We start from the raw sequence: 25,542 nt of genomic DNA on the forward strand, positions 1-25,542 counted from the left end.
TTTCTATCTTTTTTTTTGCCAAATAAATAGTGCTCATTTCATATCCTTAAAAATGAGGTTATCCTTACAATGGAGCCTTGACTACCACTACCATATCTTTCTATATGAGAGGGTATATTTGGGTCTATGGGTGTAGATCTAGAATCCCAATGTCCTTTTTCTTTATCCTTATTCCATTTTTCTATTTCAACTAATATAGCCAATTGTGACTTCATAGTTTTGATGAACTTGCAATTGCACTCCCATGTTGTCAACCTACATTATTAGCACTTCATGTTTGCTTTGGGAGCATCATAATCCTCCCGATTATCCTTACCTTCTTCCAATGCCATAGTTGATCGCTTTTTATTGGCATCTCCCTTCCCTTCCGAGTTTTGTTATTCAAAACTTATCTTATTTTTATTTTATTGAAGTTGATAACAAAATGGAGAAAAATAGATAGATAATTGTATTCACAACCTACCAAGATCTTCATGCACTTGAATAAACCCAAGATGATCAGACACGTTTCGATTCCATGGAGCTCCACAATTGGATCAATTTATTGTCATTTAGAGAAGATTTGGGGCTAATAAGCATGTTTATTGTTGAAATAGTTAAGTTTGCTACTTAGGATGTTTGGGGCTTCACATGTCAACGTATTGCATTGAATGGAGATGCAATAGGAACTTCCCACTTGTGGTAGCTTCTAGCCTATAGCAACCTTAGTTGTAGTCCCAATTGAAAATTTGATGATGTGGTGCCCTTATCTTTGACTTTGACACAAAAAATTCAATCATCATCATGATAAAAGATAATACACTAATAGATAAAGAGAAGACTCCATGGAACACAAATATCATATCCTATTAGTACTCACAAAACCTCCCAATCCAATCAAATAAGAAAGAAAATAGCCAATTTTCATCAAGACAAACTCAAATTTCAACCAGTTCTTTGAGAATCCAACCAAGGAAAATACACTAAACGATGGTTTCCTATAAACACTAAGTTACTACCGCCCCACCACATTTGCCTAACCAACTAATGGCAAACCTCTCATGGCCTTGCCATAAATCATTGTATGGGAAAACCTAGTTCAAACCAACCTTACCAAGAGAGTAGCCACCATCTGTATACAATACTAGCCCTACTCTATAATAATCTTTTTGTCATTTTCTCAATACAAGTTCTAGTGTTCTTGCTCTACTCTTGTGCTCTTGTTGTGGTCAACCATAGCTTGGAGCATGTATGGAGATCCAAAGAGGGTGCCTTCTACAAGATGGTTCATGGAGATAAGCTTCTTACATTACTCCTAGACTACTGCATGGGTGTTCTTGTAGTGAGTGCAAACATAGCAAGATCTCTTTCTCATTGCTAATAAACATTCCATAAACAATGGGACATGACGTTAGCAAATGGCATTGCAAGCAGATAGGTGAATAGCCTTTCCCTTACCCGTCGCGTGCTATTTTTACTGCCCTTTTTTCTGCTACAATAGTCGTGATCATATATTGTAGGTCCACAAAGTGAACTACACTTATTCTTAGGAAAAGTAAAGAAAATGCCCACAATTTACAAAAAAAGTGGGCACGAGATTTCAGGACTGTATGCCCTCATGTTAGTAGGTACACATGGATGCCCTGTGCACTCAGTGATAGACATGAAACAGATTCAATTCAATTAAGAAGCTTCCAATACAGTAGTTTAGCCATCTCTTTTAGAGCATATGAATAGGAACCACCATGTAAAAAGGACATACTGTACTTTGTGAGCTCTGAAAGTAGTTTACACTTTCTTATGTTGACTTTTAAACCACATACAAGCCAAGGTAAGAGAGTATAAGGTGCTACCTAGTTTTGCCTTTGTTTGGTATAGATTTATGTTATGCACGCAGTTTTCATAGTGCCCATAATTTGATTTACATAGACATTGCACAACAATATATTTAATTTCACACCTCCAATCTGAAACACACATGCTATAATTGCTTTTTCCCTGGAATTCTTCCCTAGTGCTATCATATATACAATCTAGTTTATCTGATGTCCAAGTAAATTGATGTGTTCATGTTTAGTTTTAAAATGATCATACAAAAATCAATGGACAAGCACATTAAGTAACTGCATGTACAACCCTTCACGACCTTTAAAGAGAGAACTTTCTGCCCCATTAGCCTACCAAACTAGTGTGAAATGCTGATTGCCTTACACAAATATACACAAAGTTATCAGCTCATGTGGCATCTTCAAAGTCTTTGAAAAAGCTTTCGAGGCTTAACTCATGATATGGCTTGTCCAAGCACTTCTGTTGCTGCAAAGACAGTGTTACAATGTCTCTGAACACCCATTTGCCTCACGGATTTCTATGCTAATGCTTGTAGATTGAGTTGTAGAATGTCTTGGTTTGCTTTTGAAGCTTGACAAGAACTAACTCTGATTATATAAAGACTTTATCTGTAAGAACCTGACAAGAACAGACTGTGTTTATGCACAACAAGGCACTTCATAGAAGAGACATCAGATTTTCCATATAGCTCTTGTATTGAATCTCATACAGTGGTTTCAAGGCACCACTTCCAGCCTCAAAACCTAAGGACAGGTGATCAATAGTAGTACAAATCATTCGATTAACAACACATCATTCTAGGATGTCAAAATTTATCTTCAATGTACATTGCAAGTCAAGCATATATGATATGCTACATGTACACATGCTTGCCCAGTCGAAGTAAGATACTTTGCTTGCTCCTACATAATCTCCCAATCAAAAAGACCGGGCCTTCATAAATTTTCCCTCTCTCGACCAAACTCCATCTGTAGTTCTCACTGGTGAAAGATAGGTCATTGGCGGCCCTCATCTGCAGACACCTCAAAAACCTGCCGTTTAAGTTCCCAAACAAGGAAAGAACAAACCCTCACTATCAGCTTGGAAATATGAGGGCTTGCTTTCTTGATGCAAATCCCGAGAGGGTTCCCAATTACCCCTTCAAATTGGTACAATCACTCACTAGTGTAGCAGCTTCTTTGCCTTCTATGCCACATTTAGCTTTCTTCTGACTTGTCTTCTGTGGATAGTCTTGTGTGAAAACTATCTAATCAAGCTCTTTGCTGCACTACATTGACCAAATATTGTCAAGCAATGCTAAGCATGAAATGAGGCTACAAAGTGTGCATAACCTTCAACATACATCCATTTGGATGCTGGCTACCACCTACAATGTAATAAGGCAAACTGTGTTCTGTATTCTCTGTATCTTTGTATCACAATCCCCTGTTAAAGACCCGCAATGTTTCTTGGCACATTGTGAGAGATAGAACACAGTCGAGAGGGCAAGGTAAACTAAAAAGAGAACCAAGAGTTGAACCCAGGATTGTATGCAGGCCTCTGGGAGAACAGCAGTGCAAGCTTGAGCAGGTTTCAGATACCACCTCAAGGAGGATTCCTCATTGCTGAGCATAAGCTTGGATATATAAGCAGAAAACATCAATGTGTCTTTGCCCTTCCAAAGAGATTTTTGCTGAAGAGGATGCCTTGGATGTAGATACTACTCTGTATGTTGGGCTACATGTCCATGCAGAAGCCTCAAGATAAATACATAACAATCATCGAGGCATAGACAAGATTCCAACCATAAAAACTTGGCCGATGGTAAGCTTGGAAGAGTTCAGTGTGATGAGTTCACAATAAGCCGAATCTATACTTAAAAATATTCGACCATCTTGAGAGCAGTAAATATTTGGATTACTGCATAAACAGGAGTATGGAGTCGACTGCTTAGCCTTGTATACCCTTTTTGTGTTGGACACCCCCATTTTCAACTCAGGTGTAGAACCCACACTCGAACTATCCTAGACATCCCATGTGAAATGCTGCTCTTAAATGAATAGTTGGGAAGAAAAATGCTTACAAGCCTCAGCTAGAAGCATGTATCCCATTGGACGGTACACAATGTTTTCTTCTAGCTTGTGATCTCGCATACAAACTTTACATAAGAGTTTGCAACATGTTACCGCCTCAATGCTTGTGGTCGATGTTGAGAAATAGGCTTTCCCCTGGCTATAAGAGGAGCTTTAGCTCTTTTGGGCCCTCCCTTTGGTAGGTCTTCTAGCTCCATCACCTGTATAGTGCGTTGGCGCTTTGCTGAACCAAATGACTCCATTGGTTATGAAGAGAAGTTAAAATCAACTGGTAACCCCATTGGTTACTAAGAGAACATAAACAGATAAAAGTCAACCAGTTGATTCATCGACCTACCATTCTCAGCTTGCTGATAATTTTCTTGTAACTTCCTTTTGGCAGCCAAAAACTTCTGGTCCATCTCTTTAGGGTCCTTTAATAGAAAAAACCAAATACTATCAAGACAAAGGCAGACATCTGGAAATCCTGAAACATCCAGGTAAGAAAAATGGACCCAAAAGCATAATGATCAGCCTGGAGGCGGCTCACTAGCACTTACAGAAGCAGGCTTTGATGAAGGTATCCTGTTGCTGCTTCCTGGAGTGAAACACTTCTCAGCATTCTCAGAATGGTGAGACTTCTTTTCCATTTTTTCGGTTTCTCTTCGGCTTTCATAACCATTTGTAAATCGTTCCTCCCTGTCTTTCTTGCTAGATCCGTTTGAGCTCAACATTGTATCCCTTTCTTTCTTTCTTGCATCAGAATCATTTATCTTTCTAACAGAGCTTTTTCTCATTTCTCCATGCTTGTTGTTCAACAATGTGGATGGAGAACCATCAGCTTGGCCTTTTGGATTGCCAGAGCCTGCAGCTGCTTCAATAACCCCCAATAAGACAATCTAACTTATAGGGTAGAAATTGTATTTAAATAAGTTTCTTCTGTGCTATCATTTTAGAAAGTGCAGGCTGCAGATATGGAAAGAACAAAGTAAAAAGAGCACAACATGCAATAGAATCCACAACTTCTCACTCTCCATCTGATTTCAGATGGGTGTGAAGGATTGATTTGGTGGTCAAACCGTCAAAAAATGCACATTGTACGCTCACTCAGCATCCTTTGCTGAAAACCATGCCCATGGCAGCCTATGCAGCTTGCAGGCATCATGGATGAACAGCTCAACAATAAATCTGAAAGGAATCAGATAGCACACCTGACCAAATTTCTTAAAGGTAGCATCACTTTATAAATATGCTCTTTGTTAGACATGTAACAAAGTCTATGGAAATGTCCCCACAAGGACCCTCAGGGTTTGACAACTGACATGTCCACCCATCTTGGAATGGAAGTGATGAACTTCATGCCTCAGCCTGAAGCATGGGAAAACATTTCCAGTAATGCCCTTGGGCCTCCTCGTCAGAAAACAGCATTTGAACATATTGTTGCATTCACAGATGAATAGCTGAGTGGTTTAGGTGGCATCATACCCCACCTTCATGAGGATAAGATTGCACTGCTGAATCAGTGCTGACTAACCATCATCCTGTGCATATAAAGCAAAATGCTACCAATGCAATTGTTAATCTCAAGGCTATTCAGTGCCGACTAACCATCATCCTGTGCATATAAAGCAAAATGCTACCAATGCAATTGTTAATCTCAAGGCCAAGACCAAGAACTCAAACAAGCCACAAGAAGTTAAAAAAGCCATCTTGTGCAGCTCCTTTGGAGTGGGATTGGTAGTCCAACTTTAGGCCAAGCTTGCTGAAAATTGTCACCCCCGAAACTAGTCATAGGCTTGTGGAGGGGAGCTAGAATCCTTACACGAGCAATTGTTGTCAAAGTCCTTTCAAGAAGTACCACTGCACCAAACAGAGAAGAGCTAACTCAGATCATCCCTTCAGCCAATGGCTTCTTGGCCAATGCCTTGAGCTTGTCAAGTTCTTTTTGGCCATCCTATATTGAGCTCAAGAAGGTGGCTAGGCTTCAGGAGCTACATCACTGTCAGACTCTTCAGTTCAGATGAAAGAAGCTCCATTGGGAGATCCAAATCACATATTAAAAGAATAAAAATAATGAGAAGTGATAAAAGAATATATTGGCCATCTCATGGGCTATCCATTGATGCCCTTTCTCCCTTGATATGGGCTTGCTAGACCCACTAAATATCATATAAGAATAGTTAAAAGACAATCAGTACACCTAGCACAATCAGAACTGGGGCTCCTTAGGGTTAGTCCTAGGGTTTCTATCTAAAGACACTTTGTACAGTTTAGCACATCAGTGTGGATCATTATTCGCTTGTATATAATAGTTAAAAGGTCAGGAGGAGTAGTAACATTGACAGAAGGGAGCTACAGGACCCAATATGCATCCTAGCACGTGATCCTAGAGCTCAAATTATGTGGATTAGGGTGGAGATCTCACAAGGTCAGATACTATGCATCACCCTATTTCTCCTTCCCTCCAAAAGGACCGAGGTATGCTAATGGGGAGACAACACAGCACAAAGGAAAAGGGAGATGGAGCAGCAGAAAGGGAGTCACGCTTTATAAACCTATTAGATGACATAATGCACGGCTTCGGACTAGGAGAGATTCTTCTTGTGGGAGGTTTCAACGTTAGGACACAAAGTAGATATTGTCATACATATGATTTTAAGGATCCAGGGAGACCCTGGACACACATTTTTCTCAATTAGGGTGTGTACATATACAGTTTTCCAGCCGCTTAGTCATCTGAGAGAGTTCCGGTGTGCGGAGCAGGTTTGCCACATCAGCAGCAGCCATGCAGGATGCAGACATGGCAGTCCAGTCGGCCAGTTTTTCAGCACAGTCAGCTGCATTTAATTTAATGCAGCCAACCTGATTATTTCTTGCACTTTTATTCAGGCTATAAATAGCCTGCCACCAGCACACTCTCTCAGTCTTGCAGTTGCAGATTTCAGGGCAGAGACCAGGCAGAGTGCAGCAGACTTCAAGGTGTCCAGCAGGGAGACATTGTCAAGGTCGAGATACGCAGGCATACGGACTGCACCCGTGTACATATCTGCATTCCTTTGTATTCAGCATACTTTATACAGCAGATCTTCATGTTCTTCTGTCTCTTTCTCTCTCTCTTCTCTCCGTGTTCACTCTACTCTCTCAGTCTTGGTCCCACGCTTCTGCACCGCTGCACTCTGACATGGTATCAGAGCAATGAAGACGGACTGACTGAGTGAAGAACCCATCTGAAGAGGAGATTTCAGTGTGACACAAGGCTGCGTTTCTAGCGTTCGAGGGCAATGGAAGGGCTGCGCATTGGAACAAGGCTAAAGCAAGAGTGGGCGTGAGGGAAAGGATCAAAGTTGGTGAAGTTACTGCTGTTTCAAGAGGAGGAAGGCTGAGTTTTTGGCCTTCAAGTGCAGATTTTACCTTTTCATTGCCTCTAGCAAGTGAAGGAGTGGGACAAGCGAACCATAGTCCTAGCAAGCTGTATTTTCACAGTCAAAGGGGCTGTTTTTGTGTTTCGTGCAGGCATTGTAGGTGAAGATGTCTTCTGAGGCCGAGACAGAGTTTCAAGCCATCATGGCCCGGAAGGTGCCCATCCTACCGGCTCTTCCATCAAATCAAAAGCTCGATGGCAAGAACTACCGCATTTGGTGGGTCATGATGCTTGCCATATTGGAGTTCTATGACTTGACAGAGCTTGTTGCCGAGGCTGTCCATCATCGTTCTTCGCATGACGAGTCCAGACTCTCTTCCAGTGAGAAGGTGGAGTTGGCAAAGGCTCAAGCACATTGGAATAAAATCAATGCTCGCATTTGCTCGTTTTTATTTCTCTCATGTACGACAGCTGTTATCTGTCATATCAAGCATTTGACATTGGCACGGGAGATATGGCTAAAGTTGGATCAAATGTATAATTGGATGACCGTCATGAAGTGAGTCTCTTTGGAAGTGCAGATGCGGACCATGAGCATCAACAAGTCATCATCCATGCGGGAGGATATCAACAAGCTAAGGCAACTTCAGATGCAGGTTCAAAACACAGGGAAGGTGATCGTACTTTGGGTCAAAGCCAAATGTTTCTTATTTCAGGGTCTTTAGGTGTGATGTCTATGTTCACATCCCGAAGACATAGCGTGACAAATTTGAAGCAGCTTCCAAAAGACAGGTGTTTGTGGGCTATAGCTTGTAGTCTCAAGGCTACTGATTGTATGGTCCTGTTAAGCAGAATGTCTACACAAGCCGTGACGTTTGGTTTGTAGAGGTTTCAGCCCAAGAGGGGGGTGAGGACCACCCTGTTCTTGGCGATCCCGATGATAACTGGGCCCAAGCAACTATTCCTCTCGAGCCTATCTCTCTTGATGACTCTTCTTTGGATGAGGAGCCTAGTTCCCAACCACCGGATTCACCAATTGCTCCTACGCTGTCAATGAACCTTCCAAAACTTCAACAGATGGAGAGCGTCGCGAGGCGAGATCCGACCTCCTTATTGGGCCCGTGACACGCTCCAAGATTCAGGGATCGAGGGGGTCCCTAAGCAGTGGCAACCGCAAGATGGACCACGGAGGTCACGGAGACACCAAGCACATTCTATGGAGCTTGTTTGCTCTAACTACTGTTTGATGTCCCCTGTTATGCACGATAGGGAGCCTACCTCCGTGAAGGAGGCTTTATAGTCCAATCATTGGCGAAAAGCAATACAAGTCAAGTTGGAGGCTATTGTGCGGAATGGCACTTGGTACCTTATGCCTCGTCCCTCTCATAAGAAGGTGATTGGTGTCGAATGGGTCTTCAAGACCAAGTACCAAATTGATGGTTCTTTGGACAAGCACAAGACTCACCTTGTTGCTAAAGGTTTTGCTCAACGCGCAGGTATTGATTTCCATGATACTTTTGTCTCTCACTGCTCGTATGGCGACGATTTATGTTGTTCTTGCCTTGGCTGGTCATAGGAGATGGCCCATCTTTCAATTGGATGTGAAGTCAGCCTACTTGAACGGTGATTTGAAGGAGGAGATTTATGTAGAGCAACGTCCTGGCTTTGATTCCTCTGATGGGAAAGTTTATAGGTTGAAGAAGGCCTTGTATGGCTTGAAGCAAGCTCCGCGTGCTTGGAACAAGAAGATTGATTCATTTCTCCCATCAAAGTTGGGATATCGGCGCTCTAGGGTCGATCTGCAACTTTATGTTCACACTTCCGAGGATGGTCGTGTGCTGTTTGTTTTGTTACATGTGACCATGCCTAGAAGGTCGAAGAGACAAAGGCAGCCCTACATCAGAAGTTCGAGATGACAGATTTAGAACTTCTCCATTTCTTTTTGGGCCACTAGACTTATCTGACTCAGAGGGGGATTTTCATCTCTCAGCAAAGATATATACAAGAGCTCTTGGTGACTTTTGAGATGGAAGATTGTCAGTCCATTTCTACTCCTATGAAGCCGAACTGGAAGGCCACTTCATACTCAGATTCTCCTTTGGCGGATGCTACCCGCTACCGTCAGCTGATTGGATCGTTGATTTGGCTCCTCAACACACGGGTTGATCTATGTTTTGCTATAGGTCTCTTGGCTGGGTTCATGAGTGCACCTCAGTAAATGCATTGGCAAGCTACCCAGAGGATACTACGGTTTCTAAGGGGGACCTCTGACCTAGGGAGTTACTATCCAGCTGGTACAAGTACTTTCGATTTTGTCCTTGTAGGTTGGAGTAATTTGGATTGGGCTAGCGTTGTGGACCATAGGTGGTCTACTACAAGCTATTGTTTTACCTTGGGTGCAGGTGTTATCTCTTGGAGTAGCAAGAAGTAGCCCACGATAGCCCTATCTTCAACTGAGGCGGAGTATCAAGCCGCATCTTCTACCACATGTGAGACTATGTGGCTTCGGAGATTGTTGGAGGAGCTTGGTTTCCCCCAAACTCATCCTACTATTCTGCGGTGCGACAATGAGAGTTGCATTGCCTTGGACAGGAATCCCATATTCCATGCCCGGACAAAGCACATAGAGATCCAATACCACTTCATCAAGGAGAAGCTTCTGGATGAGACAGTTGATGTGGAGTACTGTAAGACCGAGGACAATCTTGCAGATCTATTTATGAAGGTGCTTCCCCAAGCTCTACTTTACCGACACTCTAGATCCCTTAGCCTTATGCCTTGTCCAGGATCTCAGAGGGGGTGTTAGAGATTGTCATCCCCTAGATAGGCATTTTTCTCAGTTAGGGTGTGTACAAATACAGTTTTCCAGCCGGGCAGTCATCTGAGTTGTTCTGATGTGCAGAGCAGGTTTGCCATGTCAACAGTGCCACATCAGCAACAGCCACGCAAGATGCGCTCGGACTGCCACGTGACAGTCCAGTCAGCTGCATTTAATGCAGCCAACTGATTATTTCTTGGCATTTTATTCAGGCTATAAATAGCCTGCCACCAGCACACACTCTCAGTCTTACAGTTGCAGATTTCAGGGCAGAGATCAGGCAGATTGCAGCAGACTTCAAGGTGTCCAGCAGGAAGACATTGTCGAGGTCGAGATACGCAGGCATACGGACTGCACCCATGCACATATCTGCATTCCTTTGTATTCAGCATACTTTATACAGCAGATCTTCAAGTTCTTTTGTCTCTTTCTCTCTCTCAGTCTTGGTCCCACGCTTCCGCACCGCTGCACTCTGACAGTTAGAGCTAGGGTAATCTGCAATAGGACGATCTGGAGAAAACCATATGAATCTAGAGCATTGACCTATTTCCAGCCCATTTTACCTGTCACTTCTCACATGATCTGACTGATATATATAATCACCATGTTTATAATGGTCTCACCCACTTCGAGCACATTGCTCCACTACCAACACTCTCCTCCCAGCTTACTATCGCTCCTCTAGTGACAATCATCTTCCAGCTCACTTCCAACCTACATTCAATTTCCCTTCATAGCTTTCCACACTCCATATACACTTTGGGACATACTTCATCTAGGGCCATGCCCCACAACATATGGTATGATGATGAGAGCAAAGAGCTATACAGACACCCTTGGACTTGGAGAGGGCTCAAGCATATCATAGACAAGGAGGCTTACTAACAGATGAGCGACATCACCCATCATAAAAGGCTTGCAATCAAATGAGTAGACACAATACTAGGATTTATGCCATCTATTCATGAAAGAGGTTATATGATGTACCACACTATATGGTGAGGAAGGCTACAAAGCATGTACAACATGGAAGATCGATGGATCATATAGGTATAGAGGTGAGCACTTCATCTATGGAGTGGACGTTTTGGCCCCTCTCCTCAAATTTATGCTTAGCAAAGGGCTTCCCAAATGAGTAGACCATGCATATCAAAGTGCCTATCGACAAGTTTGGATACCCTCTAGATCCGATGGAGATTGAGAGTTGCAAGACAAGCTAGATTCAAATGTGGTTCTCTACATTAGATCACATCTTCACCTTGAGAGGCATGGTCAAGCAAGTGAGAGTCAAGAAGACAAGACTCTACTCTTGCTTTGTGCACTTTTGCAAAGCGTGGATACAACCGCACAAGATAGACTACTACAAAGATTGCAACACTCGGGATTCCATCGAACTTGATCTGAGGCATATATGCACTATATAATAGGGTGATGAGCTTAGTCAGATGTCCAAGAGAACTTTCTAATGTATCATGCGGTCTCTAGCACCACTGGAGTGAGGCAAGTATGTCCTTTGACAAGGATGGGTGGACATAGCAAATCATTTCATTTTATTACCTAAGTCTCAAACCCTACACCGGGTAGGTCCTTAACCCTTCCGCATTTGTCTTAATTATGCTTTATGCTGATGATATTGTCTTGGTCTCTCAATCGCGAGAGGGTCTTACTAACATCTCCATGCTCTACATGACTTCTATGCATAGAATGGACGGACCATTAATCTTGGGAAAACCAAGACCTTGATCTACATGCATCAGCCTCAGTACAAAGAAGGTCAGTATTTACTCTAGGAGCAAGACAAGTGGAGGTGGCAGATTTATATATCACTTGGGGATTATATTTGCCACATTTGCTAGGAGATTCACCATGTCACAACAAGCAACCAGAGATCAACTCACACAATTGTATGCAACATTAAACATGTTAGCAAGACAATGCTATTAGGTACACTTCCATGAGTCCCCCCACGTGGAGATGGTTGTTTGATACATTGATACACCAACCATGATGTATGGAGCACCTATCTAGACCCTTGGTTTGTCGGCTACATGTCTATGGATACAAATTGAGAGACCACAGATTATCATGATCTCATTGAGGATAGATGACCTTTTTCAAACCATCCGCTTCATACACGGAATGCAAGGTATGCATCCAAACGGATAGCCTAGGAGAGCTTTTGCTACTTCCAATCAACTAGCATTGGCAAGACATGGGATTTGATGCATGCATAGGAAGAGTTGGGGCTCATGGGATATAGGATTGACAAGGACTACCTCCCATAGTGACAGGAAGCGGCCGGAACGGCCCCCTAGCACGTGGAATCGCCGTCCCCGGAATGTATCCGTCATGGACCGCATTTCCAAATGATGGAACGTTCCCTGTCCCGTTTCAGACAGGGAACGCCACGTGGCAGGCAAAGCTTACCTGCGCCCGATCGCCCGCATTCTGCTTCCGCCTACGCTTCGCGTTCTACTCCCGCCCAGACTCCTGCCTGCATCCTGCATCCTGCTCTTCGCGTTCTACTCCCGCCTGCATCCTGCTCCCGGGACCCGCATGCATCCTGCCCCCAGCGGCCAGCCACCTTCATTCTCTTCCTTCTTCTTCTTTCTTCTCTTCCTTCTCTTCCCTCTCTTCCTTCTTCTTCTTTCTCTTCTTTCTCCTCCCACCTTCAACCTCTTCCTTCTCTTCCTTCTTCTTCTTTCTCTTTTTTCTCTTTCTTCTCTTCTTCCTTCTACCTTCTCTTCACTTCTCCCTTCTCTTCTGCCTTCTTCCTTGAACCTTCTTCCTTCTCTTCCTTCTTCTCCTCTGCTCTTGAATCTTCCTTCTAAGTTCTTTTCCAAGTTCCAAGTTCTCCTCTTTTCTTCTTCTTCTCCCTTCTCTCCCTTTCCCTTCTCTCTCGACTCTTGAGTGAGTCTTGACTCTTGAGCCTTCTCCCTTCTCTCGAGCCTTCAATTTTTCCTTCTCTCGACTCTTGAACCTTCAATTTTCAGCCTGAAATCATAAATGGCTTCATCTTCCCGCCCCGCTCGTCGGGTTGGTGGTCAAGGAAGAAGGTCTGATGATTGGTCATGGTGGGAAGAAGTAAATGCTGACCGCCCTTTGAGTGGTGGAGGATCTCGACCATGGACTTGCAAGCTTTGCCCATACAAGCGAACTAGTGGAGCAAACAAGGTAATCCATTGAGCCGAGCATTTGTATTTCAAATTTTTATTGATTTTAATTTTTCAAAGTTACTTAAATATTAAAATATGGACTACCAATTGCCACTTGTTCCATTTTAATATTTATGCATAATCAAGTCCGAGCTCATCTCCTACATGAGCCAAATTCAGAGGTGCAGTTTTGTCCAAATGTGACCTTGGAGAAGCAAAGGGAGCTTCGTGACCATGTAGCAGGTCAACAAGCTTATCTTGCATCTAGACCACGGCGTGTTGCAGTTGACCCTGCAACTTTTGTGACACCATCCCCATCAGATGTATCTAGAGCAAGGCCAGTATCAGGAAGTGCTACCTCCACACCTACTGCAGGCATTGCATCGGCCATGGCATCAACAACGCCACATGTTGCACGTAGACAAAGCACACTTGATGCTAGTTGGGATCCCAAGAAGAAGGAAGAGGTAGATACATCAGTGGCACGCTTTTTTTATCATGACCACATTCAATTTCGTGCAGCCAGGTCAGAGTATTTTAAATTGATGTGCAAGAAGATTGGTGAGTATGGCCCTTCGTATATACCTCCATCATCAGAGATCTTACGCACCACTTTGCTCGACAAGGAAAAGCGCATTGTTGAGCAAGCAACAGTGACTAGAAAGGGCATGTTGGCTAAAAATGGAGTTTCCTTGATTGCTGATGGTTGGAGTGATACACGCAAACGATCCATTCATGGTATGGTTGCTTATTCTCGTGGAGAAATGTATTTCATATCTTCACATGATGCATCGGGGACAGGAAAGTCAACAGATGTACTTGCAGCAGAGTGGGTTACAAGTGTTGAGCTTATTGGCCCAGAGCATGTTGTGGGATTTGTTGCAGATGGAGAGCCTGCAAATAGGGCAGCAGGTGCTATTATTCAGGGATATTATCCGCATATCACAGTTTCATATTGTATGGCTCATTGCTTGAACAACCTACTAAAGGATATTGGTAACCTGTCATGGATTGCACCTGTCATAGAGCAAGGAGCTCAAATGGTTAGCTTTGTTTTGAATCACCAGTTTCTTCGCCATCACTTCTCTTTGCGGTCGAAGAAGACACTTTTAAAATACTCTGATACCAGATTTGCCTTTAACTTCTTGATGCTAGGCAGGTTAAGAGAATGCAGTGGTGCCTTGAGGCAGTTATTTCTTAGTAATGAGTTTACCTCATCAACATTGGCAGATACTCCTACAGGTATCTTATGCTTGGAGAAAGCAAATAACTCCACTTTTTGGGATGATGTAAAGCAAATAGATGCTATGGTATCACCCATTGTACATTTATTGAGGGTTATGGATGCTATGTGCATTGGCAAGGTATATGAGGCTATGGACAGGCTGAATGAAAAGTTGCAGGAGTTGGCACCAAATGATGAGGCGTATGAGGAAATACACCATTTAGTTGTGACGAGGTGGAATTCCTATAGCTCACCCATGCATGCAGTTGTATTTGTTGTGGATCCTGAGTTCCAGGGCAAGGGTCAGGAGAATGACACTGAGGTTATGGATGCATGGAGACTTATATTGTCTCGTCTAGTGCCTGATCATGGCACTAGACGAAAGATCAGAGATCAGCTTTCATGTTATAGGACCTTTCGGGGTTCTTTTGGTTGTGGGGATGCACAGGAGGATCGCTGTAAGATTGGGGCAGCTTTGTGGTGGGAGGACTATGGTTCGGATGGTCCTGAGTTGCAGCAACTAGCCATCCGTATTTTGAGTCAGTCAGTTAGCTCCTCTTATTTGGAGCAATTGTGGAGTACCTACGCCCACATTGCTTCAAAGAAGAGGAACCGTCTTGGTGTGGAGAGGGCAAACGATCTAGTGTTCGTTAGTGCTAATTTGAGGATGTTATGTAACAGTATGACAACAAAGCCTGATCCATTCACAGAGTGGGAGATGCAGCAAGAAGAGGAGACACATGCTGATGTTGAGGGAGATGCAGCAATTCATGGTACACATGATGATGAGGCTGGAACTTCAGGAGTGGCTAGAGCAGCCTCAGATCATGATCATGATCTTTGATTTAGCTTACTTATCACGAGTCTCATGATACATGAGTCATGACACATTTACATTATATATGATATTATGATCATTCATGACACTGTGACACTTGGGCTGTTGACAGTTGTGCCATGCCGATATTATATTTGTACTTGAGTCTTACAGTCTTGCAGTTGCCCTTTGGGCTATTTTGGCATGCCGCATTTTGCTTCAGTCTAGAGATTAGACTTTATATTTATAGTCTTTTTTGGGGCAATGAGCATGTTCTTTCAAAGATTAGACTTCAATTTCATTTTTGTAATCTTTTAAGTTTTTTGGCAATGGTACCATAGGCATGTTCTTTTACTATTTAGCTTAGACTTTAAAGTTTAGTTCATTGTTCATTGTTTTATCATTTATGATTTTTGGCATATGTATTATGGATTTTATTATTTATAATTGAATAGCTTACCTCTTGAGCCTTATAAGTTGCAATTCAATTTCTAATGAGTAGTTTTAGAATAATGCATGATATCTTAAAGTTAAAACGTAAAATGATTTGTCCTTGTGGATTATATACCTTGGTTTTAAGTTTTAACACTCCCGAGTCCACATGGATTATAAGTGAAATATTAAATTTTTTTCATGAATTTTGATTTTTTAAATGCCGTTCCCGTTCCCACGTTCCATTCCCCGTCCCCGTCCCCGTTCCCCGTTCCCGTTCCCCGTTTCATGTTTCTATGCCACCTCCCTCCCTCCCAATATGGCCCTCAATCCCCTTCCATACACCTCCCTCACAATAAGAGGAACATGGTACTATAGGACCATTTCCTTAGGACCACAACAGATGGTTTCATTGAGAGACCTGAAAACCTAGACATATACATCCCATGTGAGATGCAAGCAACAGCTTAGGGTCTCTTCTCACCAACTCGAGATTGACATAGGGGAGCAACCCGCTGTCAGAGTGCAGCGATGCGGAAGCGTGGGACCAAGACTGAGAGAGAGAGAGTGAACACAGAGAGGAGAGAGAGAGAGACAGTGGAAGATGAAGATCTGCTGTATAAGGTGTGCTGTATACAAAGATATGCAGATATATACACGGGCGCAGTGCGCGGGACTGCGTGTCTCCACCTCGACGATGCAACCTGCTGTTCACCTCGAAGTACGCTGCAGTCTGCACGAATCTCCAGCCTGAAATCTGCAAACAAAAGTAGTGAACAATGTGCAGGCTGCCGGCTATAAATAGCCAGGAATAAAGCAAAAAAATATGGCAGGTCGGCTGCATTAAATGCAGCTGACTGGTACAGTCGACCAGGCTGCCACGTGGCTGCCTGCGCCGCCAGGAACTGATAATCGCTAACACCCGCATCCCAAGAGCTAAGAGGATTTGCAATTTATGGCAGGATGCAAAGAGAGTGAGGAGTAGTAGATATGTAGATGCAAGGCCTACAGTACAATCAAACCAAGATATCCCACACTATTCAGAATGGACACCTCCATCAAACTAGTCATGGAGTCCCCCAAATCAGAGATCCTTGGGTGAGTTCCTCCTTGCAATCCAAAGGCTTTGCACACTATTGCTCCACTCAAAAACCATGCAAAAAGGGGACGAATAGTCAGTTCATTGATTCCCTCTAGACAATAACCACATACATTGCTCATACACAAAGAGTTGAGGAGATCAAAGCTACATGGCAAACAAGGGTGTAGCATATCGGACATAATGACTACACCAAACACAGATGGAGATCCACAGCTAGCAAGAGAAGTGGGTGTTAAGAGACCAATCCAAATGCTATTCCATCAAGGATGTATGACTTATTATACCCATTGATCCTACCTGGATGGAGTTATACAAATGGTGCCATATAGTGGTATCATTGTAAAGAGAATGTTGATTGTTTCTCACAAGCTACTGCACAAAAGACCTAAGATCACACCATAGGCTTCATCCATGGCAATACCCCTCCAAATAAGCCACCATACAAGGTGAGTGTAGCCTAGCAAGAGGAGGTTATGAGCCAAGTTGATGAGCCGGGCTCATTCAGCCCAGCTCGTCTTCATACTGCTCTCTAGTGTTGTCAATGCAAAAAAAGGATGGTTCATGTTGTATGTGCATTGACTACTAAGCTTTGAAAAAGATCATGATCAAGAATTATTTCTCGATTCCTAGTATTGATAACATCATGGGCAGATTGCATAGGCCTATCATTTTTAGTCATTAGACTTCCAGACAACACCTTCCTGTGTGTTATGTTTTATGTTTGGTCATAAATCTGCTGGATCGTGAGAATTGTGAAGACGTCACGTTGCAATGGGGTAGGCCCTCTGTAGAGATGTTATTGGCAACTTCCAGCCATGGCCCCTAATGGTGAGAGACGAAGCAGAGCATGAAACGGGAAGACATACTTTAACCTAATGGTTATACACCTGCAGAGCTATCAATAATATGTGAGGGAATCGCTAGCAATCGACTACCCTTTTTGATTTAGCCCTATAAGAATTGCACATGGCTATCGCTTCAGTTCCGATTGGTGGACTTCTTACCCTTCTTTTACCGGTGCTTGGCTTTGTGCAGGCTCAGGAGTCCTGAAAAGCAACTAGATTTTTGTACGTTCGTATTACCCCCTGGAATCAACCCTTCGTCTCGGTGCCAAGCAACAAGTGTACATGTTTATGAGGGATAACATGCCAAATCCAATTTACCAAATTTCCATGCTTGTATCGAAACTCACATTCATATGCTTGGAGCCGCCGAGGGTATGCCATGTATTGTTTTTTAGTATCAAATGTAAGCTTCCTGTATAAACAATTGGGTCCTGACTCATTGAAACTTGGGCATTAGGCTAGGGATCCTTCACTATGATGGCCATAAGAAGTCCTTGTTCATGCAAAGGGGAGGGACAAAGAATTCTTCTTCACTTAAAGCAGAGGTATAGAGCTTATGTTGAAAATATGTTAACCACCTTGAGTAACACGTAAAGTCTAACGATGATCCGGTTATTTTGGCTGGCCACTAGAGCATTTCATATCTCTTGTGGCTAATGGAAGTTCGAAGAACTTTCAAGTACAAAAGGCTTAGCACATTAAATGTGGATGGGCAGCGTCTAGTTTATGGGCAAGGACAAGAATTTTCAATTTTTACAATTAATTGATTGTTGGAGATTAGAGTCTAGAGGCTAAGGCTGCCTTAGAATGTGTGCCACTTGTCAATTAGGGAGAGAACATGCCATGCAAGTTGGTGGAGACCTAGTTGGGGCTTGCTAAGCCATATGGGGGTTTTACATCACTTTTGAAGCTGTTGCCAAAATCAAAATTGCCATTAGAGTTACTAATTGAAAGATTCTCTCTCCAACTGATCCTCTTTCTCCTCTATTAAGATCTCATCAGTCTACAGCAAATTGGAGGTGGACAACAATGCATTTGCTGTCAAAACCCTAATTTTCTGAAAAATTCAGGATTCCTTAGCCACCTCCAAAAACATGTCCATTAACCAAAGGCGTAGTGATCAGAGAAGATGTTGCAATTGTGGAAATTACAGCAGACCTGAAGGGGATTGTAGACCCAAAATTGATTCAAGTCGCATGCAAGTGTTCCCAGTCCAATTTAGGCCAAAATTGCAACAGAATCATGGGGCAATTTGAATCTTGATGATGCTAATCATTTGTGACAGCCCAAAGTATTGGAATTTGTAGAGAGATCAGCCTATATCTCCATGTCCTACAGATTCAACACAATACAATTTAAAGAAATACCGGAAGGGGTGCCAGTTTTGGGGCCATGGGGTGTTGGCTGTCCAAGATTATTGTGTAAAGCTTTTATAATCAGATTTGTGAATTATTTGCTTGGTATAATAAGTGTTAAATCATGTCATTTACTACCCTATTTGAGAAGAAAGGCTGGTTTCAATCTTCTTGTGCATCCATGGAATCTCAACAGTTTTGGTTTGGATCTTGTTCTTTTGGTCTTGGCTAGTGAGCACAGTGCAAAAGCACAGCAGACTTGTGAACAATTGTATTGATACTTCAATCATGATAAAGTGAAACCACAAAGGGTGCATTTCTTTGTGTCCATGTGTAGGAGGATTCTAGTTCCATTGTTTGATGTTTTTCTATTGCTGATTTTAAGATTAAGTGTGCAAAGTAAAAGGTTGTTGTTCTTTGATTCACCACATGCCAAATTCATTCCTTATGCTTTTTTATATGCTTGTATGGCTCATGTCATCTCCTATGCGTAAGATGGACCCTAGCACTGTATTACAAATGCCCCATTGACCACCATGCTTCTCTCGCTTCCGGGGCTCTTCATCAATGCCATTCCCTCAATGTAAAGATTCATCTTCATCATCTAAGTACCAAACTCTACATCATCTAAGTATCATTCCTCAGGGCCCGACTCTCCTCTAAATATCTATCCATCTACTATGGCACAAGCTGCTATCAACTCACCTCAAAGCATGCCAAAAGGATGTGCACCTCAATCGCGGCAACTAATTGATGAGATTGTGCAGCTCTTAACTAGGGTAGATGTATAATTGACTTCCAAGCAATGACTAATGATTCAATCCTTTGTCACAACCAAGCTTGACAATAGATGCGTAGATCCATTTAGTTTGTATGAACCATATTTTCTCTATGTTGCTTCTTCTATATGCAAAAACCGGGTGTAAGTCCCAACAAAGATAGAGATTAGTACAAGTATGTTAATAGAAGACCGTAACTTAACCAAGTATGCCTATTGTGCCTTAAAAGCCTACCTTTTGTTTCATATGAGCATGAGTTTGGTGCCCTCCATTCTCAACTTTCACCTACACTCATCTAGGCTCTAAAACATTAGCTTTAGAACCTTTCTCCCCCCCCCCCCCCAATAGGTTATCCCTTCTGATGTCAGGTGAGCTTAGATAATCCTTTAGGTTTTAGTGCCTTGTTAGGAATGCCACCCACACATACAACTCGCTACAAGAGAGTCTCACTTTGACCCATGTGCTTCTATGTTGAAAATCCCCCTCATGCACATTCCACCCCATTCCCTGCTTGCTCAAACACAAGCATCTCCCTCCCTCGTTGTTGATAACCCACCTACCTAACAAATCGTAACAAGAATTGTAAAACACCAAAAAGAAACCTCCATGGGAGTGCCTACCTACAAGAATAGACTTCAAATTTATTGATAGAAATCCTGATTCCGATCACCTTGATGACAATTGTCATTCAAAGGCCAAGGGGACTCTCTCTCCTAATCCAATCTTAGCCCCCATCCCCAACAATAGCAATGCTACTCAAGTTCATCAATGGCTTATGATTATACCATAGAATCATGGATTTAAACCACCCAAAATACCCAAAACCCGAATTCCAATGACCTTGATGATAATTGTCATTCAATGCCACTCTATGGTGATTGAGAGGGGGGTACTTCCCAAGGCAATAGCACCATTTTTCCATTTGCTAATACTCAAAGTCATCAATGGCTTATCATTACTATTGTGGAATTGTGGATTCTAGGCCCGCCCCTTGGTCAGAGCCTTTCGAATTACTGACTAATTCAAACTTTCCCCTTTTGGCTAAGTTACACTCGGCTTTCTCTAGGCCAATCTAGCTAGATCTTTAGGCTAACCTCTTTTAGGCCCATTTAGGCTAAGATAGGCTAGTCATTCCATAGCTCCTCAGTCTATGTCCTTCTTTAGGCCTCTTCATTCTTCTTCCATAGTATCTTGATTTTTAGGCTTCTTTTACTTCTCCCCAAGCATGTACTCACTTTGCTTTACTTTGCATCAAAGCATCTCAATATGAAGCACTAGAATGCATGTTCTACTCTCTTCTCTAGTACTTAGATGCTAGCTTTTGTACTTCATCAAGGACTAATATTGCAAGAATCTACTCGTCCTCACTTGGTTGGAGACACAAACTTTCAACCTTGCCTTGATGATTGAGCCTTCACATTCTTTCAGCTAATTGTCTCTCTCTACTGATCTAAAGACACATTTATCAACTTTTCAAGATTCCTAGAGGCCAGATCTGTTTGACATAATATTTGTATTTCTACAAGATCCTATAACCATACAAAACCTTATCAACAAGTTGGTATACAATCTAATCCAAGTCATGGTTGGCAACAATTTGCTGACTTTGCTTTATTCATCAACTTGAGACATTTTCAAACTATCATTTTTACCAATGGATCAGCAAATACAATATGCAGATCTCATTTGCAAATGAATGATCTTTTTGGCTAAAGCATGCTATTGGCATCTAGAAAGTAAGAAACATTGTTACTATCTCTTCAAAGTAAATTTGAATGCTGATGCCAAACAGAGATTACCCCTGCTTGGACTTACCCTGCATGAACTGAGCCTGAGGTAAAAATCTTCACTGGATTAACTCAAGCTCCAATTAAGATGTACCTGCCCAGTGGCTAACTGCCTTATTTGCTGACATATTACAAGTCACAATAGAGCCACATTGAGCATCCAACAGCTGTTGTATAGACCCTTATCAACCCTTTCTTAAACTGTCCTCCTCCTAATGATTTTCATCCTGCATCAGAGAATGCTATTCTTTTTACATGTTATTTTCAAACTTCTGCACCTGAAGCTGCAGCCTTGCTAGAGCATACCGTCCCAGGCTCAGGGAGAGGATCTCAGAACTCAAGAATACAAGCTTCTTCTGTGAATAGATTAAGCCAGGCTCTCTCAGTGATCCTCAATTGCCAAATAAAACAAATTAACATATTATGTGCCACAATTGAACCATGCCAAAGATCCAACAGCTGTCATATAAACCCTAACAACCCTTTCTTAAACTGTCCTCCTCCTAATCATTTTCATCCTGCATCAGAGAATACCAAGTCTTTTGACATGTTATTTTCAAGTTTCTGCACCTGAAGCTGCAGCCGTACTAGATCATATTGCCACTACAGACTTCTTCTGTGAATAGAATAAGCAAAACTGGCAACTCTAAGGAAAAAATAAAATCAGGGGTGTCTAGCCCGAAATAAAGCATAAAAGAAATGTCTAACCTGCACATGTAGCCATGAATTCTCAGAGCACAAGGTCACTGGTAAAAATGGTAAAAATGGTAAAATAACCTGACAGTAGAGCCCTTCTGTTGACCCTTTTTCTAAGCAAGTCAGGAAGAAGTAGCCCTAACCTAATCAGCAAGCCACCTAAGGTTGCTGGCTAATTTACAAGCAACACATGTCAAATAGCAATTAACATTTCTCTTCCTTCTTTTCAAAGGTTCATCTATCAAGTTAGATGGAAGTTTCCAAAGTCAAAAACCCTTCCGAGCAAGGTAAACATTGCATCCATTCCTTGGTGCATTAAAAAGACAATCAACCACTTTCCAGCAAGGCATCTGTTAACCATGTATTCTTCAGATGGAGGTTATCTAGAACAGTCCAGTATTAAGACAGGTACGTATTGATAAAGCCAAAGAGTATGCCATCTAGGCATTTTCAGTAATCCCAATCTCATGATAAGGATATTTTCTTCCCAGGCATTCAAAACCATGTTTAATTAACTAACAAAAGCCAATGCAAATGCCCATAATTTTCACGTTCACAGGATATGTGTCTTGCCTACTTTCCCACTATTATAGGCTCTGACTGCTCTCACTCCTCAGCTAACATACAGCAGGGCTTGACTCTTGAGACCAGCTATCTGTAGTCTACAAGGACATGGCCAGATCATATTATCTCCAGCTCTCCCTAGACATCTGAAATTATACTTTCCATAGGACAGACTCACCCCAATAACAGCCTTTATTGTGTCAAGCTTCAAAATCAATCCTCCTATCCCAAGAGAACACAATCAATAGCACGACGACAGTTTACAATGTTCTGGTCACTAAGAGCTGAATTCATAATTGTTCCATTTATGAGCGAAAATGGAGTGTAGACAGCCACTTACATGTCTCATCGTCCATAAAATCAAATAGCTGTCATCAGGAAAACACACAAAAAAAGTAAACAGAAATCAGAACCATGAGTGCAGCTCTATAGAATGTTCCTTTCAAGCATCCTAAATACAACATAAACTTCGATGACATTGTGAAACCTGAGACATCTCGATTGAGGCAGTTCGACCAGCCAACAAAGCACCTTCATCCATTGGAGGTGAAGGTAGACCATGTTCCCCCTTTTCAGATGGTGAATCGGATGTCACTAAGAGAAATGTGCACATAAATCATCAGTTAAGACACCTTTGCAAAAGGAAAGTATGCTGTCCTTTGATGATTATCACGGCTATACACAGTGTGCATATAATACACTTGCAAACCTGCCATAGAGGCTGCCGTAACATCTTCTACACTTTTGCACCAATGATCCACAGTGTCTTTCCATTCACTACATTTGCACAGCAATCAAATGAGTGATGTTAAAGCACAAAAATAGGTTGGCAAAGCCCAGCTCATTACAATCAAAATCATGCACAGCTGCCATATTATGCTTGGTCATTTTTCATTTTCTTGCATCACAATTAGTATTTAGAGAGGAGAAAAAAGCACAAAGCCTGTACAGTGTGCAATTCACTCATATTACCTCACAAGCTGTTTTGCCAAAGTTCGCACTCTCATTGAAGAATGCTTACGCAAGCTGTTCACAGCCTTCCCAATTTCTGTTTCCTGGATGCATTTTGTTGATGAAGCAATTACTACCCAATAGGAACACTGATGTCTTCGAAACAGTGACCAAAAAAACTCAAGCACAGACAATTAAATACCTTCAACACATCAAACGTAAGCTGCATGAGTTCCAACCTCTGCAAAGAGTCAAAAACCTCTTTCTCAGGCTGCAACAACCACAAGAGGACCTTGGTGAAAACCTTCTCTATTGCAGGAATCAGTCAGATTGTTCAGCTGTTCAAATTGGCTCCAGATTATCACAGTTGAGAGTAGAACTTCCAATGGAGACCCACAGCCTTCCATTCCTCTTATGTACAGGAAAGCAACATTTGCACGGGAAATAACTTAAACGCACAAACACCTGTTTCACTATTCAAAACAACCTTCAGCCTTTATAAAGGCCGGCTTTCAAGAAGATATTTAAAACAAACAAGATTCAAGACTTAGGATTGTTTGTTGTTCTCCACAGGCTTCTTAAAGTAAGGAGTCACTCGAGACGAAGGGACAGTTTATTAACTGGATGTGATTTGAGCATTGAGCTGTGTCGATCTGATGTTTTGAATAAAAAGCATATACAGCAAACCAGGTGGCAATGATGACTCTGCTAGAGCCTCTACATGAATGCAAACAATCTGCATAAGCTAAAATTCAAACCTTTGAATGGCAGGGCAGTATCTCCAGAACTTTAGCAATTTGTAGGGGCAAAAAAAGAAACAGAAAAAGAAATGCAGATCAAAGTAAGTCTGAGAGCAGTCCAGGACCTTGTAAGAGTCCAGAATTGTCTCTTTGAGTTCAAATACATCTCTTTTGAGAAGGCCCTCTTCCTCCATCGCCTCTGTGAGAGCTTGAGCTTGATCATAATTGTTGCCATTGGGGGTCCCATGCTGCTCTTCTTCTTCATCACTGCTGCCCTCATCTATGCTTCCCCTGTGGGCCGAACCGGCCCGGATTGCCTCATTCGAACGTGGCGGGCTCTCCTGCAGCTCCTGCAAATCGAACTTCTCCGGGGCGAAGAGCTTCTGGGCGAGCCTGTCTCTGTGAGAAGGGAAATCCTGAGGATTCTCTTGATACGCCAGAGCCAATGCTCGCTCGCAGACCGTCCACAAGTCGGCCCCTGCTCCGCGGAAGTACTTCCTCCATCTTTCCATTTGATGGATCCGTTCCTTGATCAGGCAACCTTGCGCTCTTAGAACAATGCAAGCGGGTTTGAACAACTTATGTGAATTAAGGATTGGTGTTGGGTGTGTTGGGGAAGGAGGGGGACGAGAGCTCCTGCTCTGTTGGGTCAGGGCAGGGCTGGGGCTGCGGCTGCGGCTGCGGTAGAGATAATCATCAGGTTAAATCCGGCCCGGAGAGAGAGAGAGAGAGAGAGAGAGAGGAGGTGAAAAGATTACAAGATCAAGACAGTTAAGATGAAAATGGAAGATGGGATAGAGCGACAAATAGAGAGAGAGAGAGAACGGGAGGGAGTGCGGCAGAAGAATGGAAAAGTTGCCTAAGTGGAAGGAATAGGCAAGCGAGTGAGTACAAAGAGAGCCGAAGAGGACTGCAGGCAGGCAGAGAAAGAGAGAGAGAGAGAGAGAGAGCTGGAGAGACAAAGGCTCTTCTCTCTCACAGAGTCACACCATTTGGCCCATAAAGAATTGGTGATGATGAATAGTAACAAGCCAACC

General features: G+C 42.6%; 1 protein-coding gene across 2 annotated transcripts; it reads right to left on the bottom strand.

The window, feature by feature from the left end:
* Positions 1-1,964: 1,964 nt before the first annotated feature.
* On the bottom strand, positions 1,965-25,542 carry LOC148041172 (putative mediator of RNA polymerase II transcription subunit 26b). Of its 2 annotated transcripts, none has more exons than XM_087677345.1 (9): positions 24,631-25,542; positions 23,968-24,036; positions 23,787-23,869; positions 23,524-23,591; positions 23,302-23,408; positions 23,155-23,182; positions 4,439-4,743; positions 4,237-4,312; positions 1,965-4,122 (listed from the first exon to the last, which is right to left on the bottom strand). In XM_087677345.1, exons 1-9 carry the CDS (start codon positions 25,015-25,017, stop codon positions 3,989-3,991), a joined length of 1,257 nt encoding a protein of 418 aa, XP_087533471.1. In that variant the 5' UTR covers positions 25,018-25,542; the 3' UTR covers positions 1,965-3,988. The 2 variants fall into 2 exon arrangements, with proteins under 2 accessions (XP_087533471.1, XP_087533464.1); XM_087677338.1 differs by having other exon boundaries at positions 1,966-4,122; positions 4,439-4,749; positions 24,631-25,541.

The sequence above is a fragment of the Lygodium microphyllum genome, chromosome 1, assembly GCF_053477565.2.
Source record: "Lygodium microphyllum isolate KBCC chromosome 1, Lygodium_microphyllum_v1.1.10, whole genome shotgun sequence".
NCBI classification, from domain to species: Eukaryota; Viridiplantae; Streptophyta; class Polypodiopsida; order Schizaeales; family Lygodiaceae; genus Lygodium; species Lygodium microphyllum.

Coding starts and splice junctions, on each gene's coding strand:
- LOC148041172 (XM_087677338.1), bottom strand. CDS start 25,017: ATGGAAAGATGGAGGAAGTACTTCCGCGGAGCAGGGGCCGACTTGTGG. Junction 23,592..23,786: donor TTGGCAAAACAGCTTGTGAG/GTAATATGAGTG, acceptor GTGCAAATGTAG/TGAATGGAAAGACACTGTGG. Junction 23,183..23,301: donor CCTCAATCGAGATGTCTCAG/GTTTCACAATGT, acceptor TCCTGATGACAG/CTATTTGATTTTATGGACGA.